The sequence below is a fragment of the Neltuma alba genome, unplaced genomic scaffold, assembly GCF_004799145.2.
Source record: "Neltuma alba isolate B1F8T4 unplaced genomic scaffold, ASM479914v2 tig00011716_pilon, whole genome shotgun sequence".
Lineage (NCBI taxonomy): Eukaryota > Viridiplantae > Streptophyta > Magnoliopsida > Fabales > Fabaceae > Neltuma > Neltuma alba.
This window is the reverse complement of record NW_021636348.1, coordinates 38,253-48,059: the sequence shown is the minus strand read 5'-3', so window position 1 is coordinate 48,059 and position 9,807 is coordinate 38,253. Positions and strand designations below refer to the sequence as shown.

The window sequence follows — 9,807 nt, the reverse complement described above, 5'->3', positions numbered from 1 at the left end:
AGTATCTCTAATATGATTTTCACTGGGAATATAATTCCTTGGTTAGTGTTTGTCATTGTGAGGTGGGCACTGGACAGTGAGTTCTCATTTTCCTCCTGTATTGTCAATTTGGTTAGTGTTTGTGGATAGTTTTTCTCTGGATGTGTTTTTCAGGACTTCAACAACCAAACTGGTTGTTTTCAAATCGGGTGAACAGGGAATGCTCACTTCTCAAAAGGCAAGGTTTGGGGATGAGATGCCATGTTTCCTTTTTTTCCTTTTTTTGTCTTAATTTTATTTTTGTTGTTGTTTAGATTAAATTGTATGTGAGACTTCAAAATATTTTTTCAATAACACCTAATATCACTAGTTAATTAATTTCTAATACATCTAGATAGAGTATTTTTTTCAATAACATTCAATATCATAATTAATTTTTGGTGCATCCAAAGTATTTTTTTTTTGGCTGGTGGATGCTACTGAAAAAATATTTCTGAATACTGGATATACAAAAAATTAATTTAAAATATTGAATGTTATTAGGAAAAAAAACTTGAGAATGATATATGTACTAAAAAATAATTAATTTATAATATGTGCTATTGAAAAAATATTTTGGAATATGAGATGCATTAAAAATTAATGAATTTATGATACTGGATGTACTAAATATTTAAAATGCTGAGTATGTTAAACATTAATCAGTTTAGGATACTGAATGCTGCTAAAAAGTTACAGGATGTTGGATATAACTTAATTCAGATAAATAAAAATTAAAAATTCTTTTTTTTTATAAAAAAAAAAAGGGTCTTTAAGGAATGAGCATATCTTGCCCATATATTGGCTGTGTTAAAGGTGAGACTTTTGGGTTGGTTCTTTTAATTCCCACAACTTACAATCGCATTGATGTTTATGATAACGTTTCTCCATCTAGAAACTTTGATGAAGGGGTTTTGACATTTTTGGTGGCATCTTCCTCTACTTTTTGGTCCTTTATTAGGGTTAGGTTTTGTAGTTTCTTTCAGGATTAGGCTTTATCTTAATGGAAATGCTATTTTCCATGTTGCTGGGTTTTCAAGATAATATGAAAGTAATTTAGCTCAAAAGTTTCAAAATTCAATAGAAAGCCGAACGGTTAGTTCGTAGATGACTCAAATGAGAGGTCTAGTAATTAGTTTTATTAGTTATGCACAATTTTGAGATAAACACATTAGTTATTCTCAATACTTTGTAAAATGGCATATAAAATAAAGTATAAATTTTTTCCAAAATGATGCCTTGCAATGGGCCATAGGGTTAGTATAAAATAAGTCTCAGTTTCTAATATGGCTAATCACGAATCGATGCCTAAGGTCAACTGGGTTTATCTAAAAATTATAATCATAATTGAACTACAAACTAAATATTATACTCCTCCGGTCCTAATTATAAGACCCAATTGACTTATTTGAGGAGATTAAGGAATTAAGTTAAGTTGGTTATTTATAATAAATAAGTGTTGTTATTCCTAAAATATCCTTGCTAATTAAGTATAGTGGCTAAAACTATCATTATTAGAAGAATTATCTTGGAAAAAAATACATAAATATAAGAGAGAAAATGGATTGGGTCTTATAATTAGGACCAAATAAAAAGTCAAATTGAGTCTTATAATAAGGACCGGAGGAGTATTAAGCATTGGAGTTGGCAATATATATATATATATATATATATATATGTATAATATGATATAAGAGTAATAGTCAAAGAGTACTCCAATATATTGTCTATTTTTTGTTGGTCGTGATCCTTTTTGATCTTTGATATTTGATATTATGAGATTAAATTTAAATACATTTGATCTTTTATTTTTATATCAAGTTTTAATTTGTTTCCTTAAATTTCAAAAGAAATGTTTTTAATTATTCACCTATACAATCGTTGGTATGATGCTTTTTAATAACAATCATAATTATTTTAAAAATTAAACTTAATAAGTTAATATTTGATAACGTTTTGTTAGCAAAAAGAAATAATATTTGAAAATATTTCATTAACACTTAAGACCTTAGCATCATCATTTTTATCAATGATTTTAAGATTAAAGAATCAAAAACGTGCTACACTTTAACCAATTTAAATACTCTCTTTAGTTCTTTTTATAAAATCTTTTTAATTAAATTGCACAATTTGAAAAACTAGTTAAAATTAGTTAAAAATAGTAAATACATAAAAATTAATTTTTTCAAGTATTTTATTATTTAAAAGGGGGCAAATAAGAGAAAAATGCTGGTGATGGGATAAATTATGAAAGAGAATATGGTACTTAAAAATGAGGATAGAAAATAGAAAACTAGTTTAAAAAAAGTAAAAAAAAATTAATTAATACTTATATCAACTTGTTTATATCCATTATCTCAATTTTTTTACACATAATCATGTGTCTTTTGTTTTTTAAATGAGTTTATCATAATAAATATAAAAAATTTTATGTAAATATTTTCAAAAGAACTTTAAAGAATGTAATAAGCTACCAACGCATGGGGAAAGGACACATTGATAAATTTAGATTTTTTTTTTGGCCAAATAAATTTAGATCAGATGTTAAGGGCGTTGAATCTCGAAATTGCACAGTTGGATCTAATTATTATTATTAATTCCATTAAGTCTCAACCAAAGAAAAAAGGACTATTGAGTTTGGTATTGTGATAAAGAAGTTGAACAGGCTCATAGGAAAGCCATAAGTTCCATTTTCAACCTATTATTATACGTCGATTAATTAAGATAATTTAAAAGTATTTGTTATCACATTTTTTATTTTACAAAAAGACATGATATTTTTTTAATTTGCTTTTGTGATAATTTTTAAAAAGGTATTTGTACGTCCATGACCAAAAAAATTTATGTGAAAGAACAAAGAAGTTTATAAGTTTATTAGAGTTTTCATAATGCCGTATATATCTGCATTACAAAATAGGAAAAATTAATTCTTTTAGTCCCTATAGTTTTTACTTATTTATAACTCATTTCTTATACTTTGACTCTATACAATTCAATCCTTATAATTTTGACTCGTTTGTAACTCAGTCCCTAAAATTTGACTCGCTGTAATTTGGTCCTTATACTTTTAACTATGTTATAATTTAGTCCCTCTTTTTATTAGATGTACAATTTTATTTTTAAAAAAATACAAGGACTAAATTATAAAATGGGTAAAATTATAAATATCTAATTATAGCGAGTCAAACTTTAGAGATTGAATTACAATTGAGTCAAAACTATATGTACTGAGGTTGTATCAAATCAAAGTATAGGGATTGAGTTATAAACATGTCAAAACTGTGGGGACCAAAAAATAAATTTTCCCTACAAAATATTAAAACTCTAATTTGGACAAAAACGTGAAAAATAAATATAAATATAAATTCGCTGCTAAAGTTGGTCAATGTTTGATCAGTTTATCTTAGATCTGTTTTGAAAAATCCATCTGCTTAAACCATAATAAATTCATCCGTTTCCAGTCAAATTCATTGATTTTTTTATATCCCATTTTTTAATCAGTGAAAAATAAAAAATACTTAAAATTAGTATTTAATATGTTTCACTTGAATTATTCTTTTTTTTGTCCTGAGCTGGCATGTGTTTATTGTGCATCTGAAGCCAAACCAAGTCAACAAAGTTGTCTCCTCATCACGTGTATTAAAAATTCTTGGTGATATACATTAGATTACACGTAGGTTGGTGATATACTACTATTAAATACATATCTAACCTAAATTGCCTAAATTAAGTTTTAATAATTTAGGTTTGCTTTTTTATTTTTAAAATCTAAGTCGTTTTAGTATATTTTGAATTATCGATCATGTATGTTCGCTACGCCTGCGCAGGTACACATAACTAGAAAATATGTCAGAAAATAAATAAAATTCATTATAATTATAACCCTACAAAATTTTTGAGAGTCTTGTGACTTGTTTGCATGCATGAAAATGCATGAAGTACTAAGAAATAATTAAAAATTTAGGAACTTGCCAGTTCAACCTGTTTTATGAAACTAGATGGATTTTATTTTATGTATCATCATATAAAATATAACAAATATTTTACAGAATATAACTTATTATATAAATTTTATATTTGATATGGAGTAATACTGAAATTAATATTGATTTCAGCTTAAAAAATATTTGTTTAACCATATATTTATCATATATTCCTCATCTCCAAATTACTCCATGAAAAAGTGTTCTAGAGTTTTTCTCCTAATTCTCAAAATTGTACACTACGACGACGGTTTGCTAGGCATATATACATGATGTAAAGTAAATTAAAACTATGTTAGAATCATGCGATTATATATTCAAAGAAGGAGATAATAATAAAAATAATACTACCTTTGGTCCTTAATATAAGATCATGTTTGACTTTTATTTTGGTCTTAAATATAAAACCCCAATCCACTTTATCTCTCATTTTTACTCAATTTTTTCCAAGATAATCCTTCTAATAATTATAGTTCTAGTTAATACACTTGATTAGCAAGAATATTTTAGGAAAGACAACACCTATTTAGGACAAATAACTAACTCAACTTACTTCCTTAATCTCCTCAAATTATTCAACTGGCTCTTATAATTAGGACCGGAGGTAGTAATAAACCTGCATGTAATTTATTTTTATATTTTTCGACATTTTTTTAAATATATTATATTCAATCCCTTTTATAAACATGAAAAAATTAAACTACTGGCTTAGTGCGTGGATTCTAAATTAGATGTGACATAGTGACCCTCCATTGTTTTTGAAGGACAAAATTGAAACTTATTCAGCAGCAGGAGAATCTGAAAAATAAAAATCCATAAAGAACCCCAGATTAGTGGTAAATTCACCCAATTCTCTGGATCACAGTAAACAATTGGCCACTTCAAACTGTCCATTGAATTGTGTGCATCCAACTTTCGGCCCAATTTAATTATTTTTCTTTTTCTTTTTAAATTTAATAATCTACAAAATAGTCAATTAGTGAATACTAGTATACTAATGAGTGCCCACAGAAAAGCAGAGAACCTTCACACTTTTTAATGTTTTTTTACAAGCAGAGAACCTTCTTGCTTGGCACAATCATGATAGCACATTACAATTCAATCCGATTACAAATTAAATATTGGTACAAATCAAATAGCTCAAATAAGTTAGCCACGGCTGATCATAATAAAAACACAATAGATATTTTATTTTAGTCATTTTGCAATGAACTATCAATATAAACACTAGATAAATATAGTGGCAAAACATTTAAGTAATAATTTAATTGGCGACTAATAACTTTAAAAATTGATATATTTTTATGGAAGTTGCGAATGCGAGTATAATCATAAATTTATTAAACTAGAAAATAGTATTTATCCGGTCATTAATATATGACCCAATTGTTAAGTTATTTTTTGTCTTAAATCTTAGACCTATATATCATATTTATTAATTTTTTCTAAGTTATCCCTATTGATATTCTCTCAATCATAATCAATTAAAAGAAGGAGGTTAAGGAAGATAATTATGAATTTTAGAAAAAATATGTTATATTTTTTATAATCAATTAACTTATCTAATTTTTCTAATTTAATCAAAGTATTTAAATAGGTCTTATATTAAGAACCAGAAGAATATATTATATTTGACGCTGCATTTGATATCAAATTATCAATGGAAAAACATGAGACTAAAGTTTTTAGAAAGGCATAACTCACTATAGCTTAGTGGCATGTAATGAGGTTGAGGATTGGATCGTACCTATGACCTTTGGCTAACAGGGACTTTTTTTTGGACCTGGAAACAAACAAAACTGGAAGGCACCTCGGTCACAATAATGCAGCAGAAAAATGGAAGGATAAGTGGTGATGTTCCGAAGATGATGCTTCGTTATTTATTTGATTATTTTGTTTTAGATTTAGGGATGTGTGGAATTCAATTATGAATTGGCATATTCAAACCATAAAAGGATTGGTTGACACTTGAGCATCAATCTAGAATCGATTCTTTATAACCCTTCATGCCCAGGATGCTATTCCTTCCCCCATTATTGGGAGAATTCTCCAAAGAAAGACAAAGTCTATTTATATGGGAACTTTTTGTAAAAAGCTTTTATCATACTTTATTCATGGAAGCACCAAAATGTTCTCTCACTTGGATCAATAATAATTCGTTTCTTGAGGTTCAAATAATTGTCACTCTGATGAAGGAAATAATCTACTTTCTTCCACTTTGTTTATGGGTTAAAATTTCCAGAAATTTATCTAATTAGTAATCTAGTACCTTTAGGAGTTTAGTGTTAATTCAAGCAATGTGACAACAAAGACATCAAAGACAAACAAAGTATAGTCAGAGCTAAAACATGCAGTCCACAAGACAAGCCATGTTCTCCACCAAGGATATATTTACACGCTGGCTTCCCCACCAGCCAACAAAACCTTCATGATTAGCTTGATTTTTTCCAACAATTTAAGTGTTAGACTTAACTAAAATTTCTTCTTCTTCTTCCCCCCCCCCCCTTCACTTCAAACAAACTGACCCTTAAATCCTTTCAATAGGTGGAACGTTCTTGCAGTACCACCATATGGGAGCAGTAAACCAAGTATACGACCATTTCTCTATGTCTCCCCGAAAGCTAAAAGGCTCACCATCTTCATTTCCGAGTTTGAAATTACCCCAATCTCTACCAACATTCTTGACTAATCCTAGACGAGTTGATATATCTTTCAAATGGTTCGAATCCCACTCATTCCACCAAGGTGCAGCCTGATCGTTGGTAAAATATATGCTGTTGCTAATCCCAACTCCAAGTTCCTCAATGGAGAATGATGATGAACAACATTTTCCTATGAATAGCATCCGATCCTTCAAATCCTCAACCTTCTTCCAAGATGATTGACAAAGATCCAACGAAAATACCTCAAATTTTTGTGTCTCAAGCACTAGATCTTGTTTTGGGTGAAAATATCTACAAACAAGCAAAACCTCCCCACAAGATTCCACAAGATATCTTAAAATGCGATGCTCATCATTCCTCTCCAATATTACAACATTCAACTGCATCATATCTAGCATTTTCATTTCATGAAAATGTATTTCTAGTTCAGGCAATGTTCCAAAATGAACATCACCTTTACTAGCGCTAGAGCAGATACTTTTAGTATCAATTTGCCATATGTTATAACTTCCATCTAAGAGAAAAAAACTTCCTTTACAAAATACAGCATCTTCAAATGGTTCACCCGTCATTTTATGTTTAAGCCATGATTGTATTCGTGGCATATAAAAAGCCAGCTCCCTATGCTGGCTATGTAGAAGCATACACATAAAGTCATTCTCAAAGGGACGCCCAGATAGCACTATCTTGTGGTAAAAGTTCCATATTGGAGGCAGAGTAATTTGGCTTCTTGTAAAAGGATTCAACAACATAATTTCAAGAATGAAACTGTTCATCTCTTTTACCATAATTAGCCACTCCTGAAATGATCCCCAACAATACTTGTCATATGCTTCTGACAACTTCAATTCCCAAACACGGTCATCTAGTATGCTAATACAAGTTCTATCTTCTTTACATTGCTCACCTGACACTAGAAGCCAAGGAATTCCATGGGTTTGCCAACCAGGAAGGTCTTCACCAAGAAAAGCATTCCAGCTTCTGCAAGTTTTACTAAGGGATAAGCGATCAACTAAACACAGTTTGTCAACAATCATTTCATTAATATCTTGAGGGAGGCTTGACCAGTCCGCTTGGTAGTTCCCCTTCAATATTCTTTTTTTGTGTCTTCTTTTCCTCTTTTTGGCCATACTTTTTCTCTTAATGAATTCCAACAGAAATGGAGGCATCCTGCTTGATATTAAAGAGTCAATAAGGCATCAAGTTTGAAATGAATAGATTAAGGTCAGATTAGGTTTTTATTCACTAACAAGCCAAGAGATTTATGACTGTTCTATCATATGATCAAACAAGCCCATAAACATTCATACTATCATAATATATTGAGGATTTTGGAATCCATCCCCCACTCATCCCTTGCAACTGTCCAAGTGGTATGTATAAAGCAATAGCATCTAAGTAATCTGAGTAATAACTGAGGTAAAATGTTCGGCCAACAAAAAAAGGTAAAATAATCCAGCCAGTTATAGAGTACATTTAACTTGGGGAGAATGATTCAGTGGACGGGTCACACATGACAAAGCAATGACCATGGAAGAAATATTGCTCTCAAGTCAAAATTCAACATATTGCAAACACCAAAATATGTAAAGATACATGAAACTATCCACTGAGGCACCCTCAGATTTTCAAAATACCAATAAATAAGTGAATTCAAAATTATAAGCAAAATTGAGCCAACAATAATTAGGGGATCAATAATCTTGGTCTGTTAACTAAATGTACATACAATTATGTGTCAAATGAGTATATAGGTAAGTTGGATTCATCACCAGGTCAAAAAGGAACTCTCCAAAGTACATTCAGCTCAGCAAGTAGCTAAGGTCTAAGAAGGTTGGTCATATTCTAAATATTAAAAGATCACTATTCATTATCATAACTATTCATCAATAAGTTCCAAGTCCCTTGAAGAATAAAATTGGTAATAGCTTTTTAAATACAAACCTGTTCTAACTAGCTAGCTAGACTCTGTGAAGTCACAACATATTTGGCAGAATTTAATCTAGATCAGACCGCTCCAAGACAGAACTGGCCTCTGAAACCCAATTGAGACTCCGAACTGATGTTAAATTGTTAATAACTAGAGACAACCCAGTGCACGAAGCTCCCACTATACATGGGTCTGGCCCCCTGGGGAGGGTTGGGGCCTCTTGGATCTATCGTATGCACCTTTACGCTACATTTTTTATTTCACGAGGCTGTGTTTTCATGACTCAACCCCGTGACCACAAGGTCACAAGGTGACAACTTCAACGCTGCATCAAGCTCTCCCTCTCCAGCTCTTTTTGCTTTCTTTTCCAATTATAAATTTAGAAAGCATGTTTTACCCTGAACCAGTTACTTTCCAAGTTGTAATCCTTTTTTTCAAGATTGACGAAATCCCCACTACATGCATTCTGGATTACTTGCAAAGCATATGACAAACTGGTTAGCATTAGAACATATTTGAAGGTAAATTATTGCCAAAATTCCTAAAACCAAGGAACTCTTCTGGGAGAGTTCTTTATTGTCAAAAACTCCTTTCCCAGGATTGAAAACTCAGAAAACAACAATTACATAACAAGGGCGACAACCAAGATATAATTACTCACAACGAAAACGCATACTACCCATAAAACAGTAAGTATTCCTGTAACACTGCACCCACTCGCTTGTGCTCTACATTGTCAAGGAACTGCTTTTACAAATACCCAAACCGATTTTCAAGGGGAAATCATTAGCGCGGAGACTAGGAAAAATGCTGATTATCAGATACCTTTTACATGAAAAACCTCCTATGTTCTGATTTGCACAGTCGCCGGAACCAAAATGCAGTGATCGGAGCGAAGCCTCACGTGCAGAAACGGGAAAAGCCGCTTTTTCTCCGTGACCGCAATGGCGTCCGCGAGTCAAAGAGTGGAAGTGGGGAGGGATGATTTGATAACCAGTGCTTGTGGGCTCAATGGCGGTTTAGATCCAGGTCAAAAGACTTGGCCCAATCCAAACATCTCAATTCCCAATATTGAGAAAAAGGCCGGGAAAGCTTAAATTTTTATTTCGATACAAATTTGAAAGAAAAATATTAAAGAGGAAGGAGATGCGGCGGTAAATATTAGAGAGAATCAATTCAAAATTTCTCCCTTTTTTTTATAAATTATATAAAT

General features: G+C 30.9%; 1 protein-coding gene across 1 annotated transcript; it reads right to left on the bottom strand.

The window, feature by feature from the left end:
- Positions 1-6,453: 6,453 nt before the first annotated feature.
- On the bottom strand, positions 6,454-9,486 carry LOC114717202 (uncharacterized). The gene is made up of 2 exons (XM_028902301.1): positions 9,420-9,486; positions 6,454-7,834 (listed from the first exon to the last, which is right to left on the bottom strand). The coding sequence occupies exon 2, from the start codon at positions 7,831-7,833 to the stop codon at positions 6,529-6,531; it is 1,305 nt and encodes a 434-aa protein (XP_028758134.1). The 5' UTR covers position 7,834; positions 9,420-9,486; the 3' UTR covers positions 6,454-6,528.
- Positions 9,487-9,807: the final 321 nt, after the last annotated feature.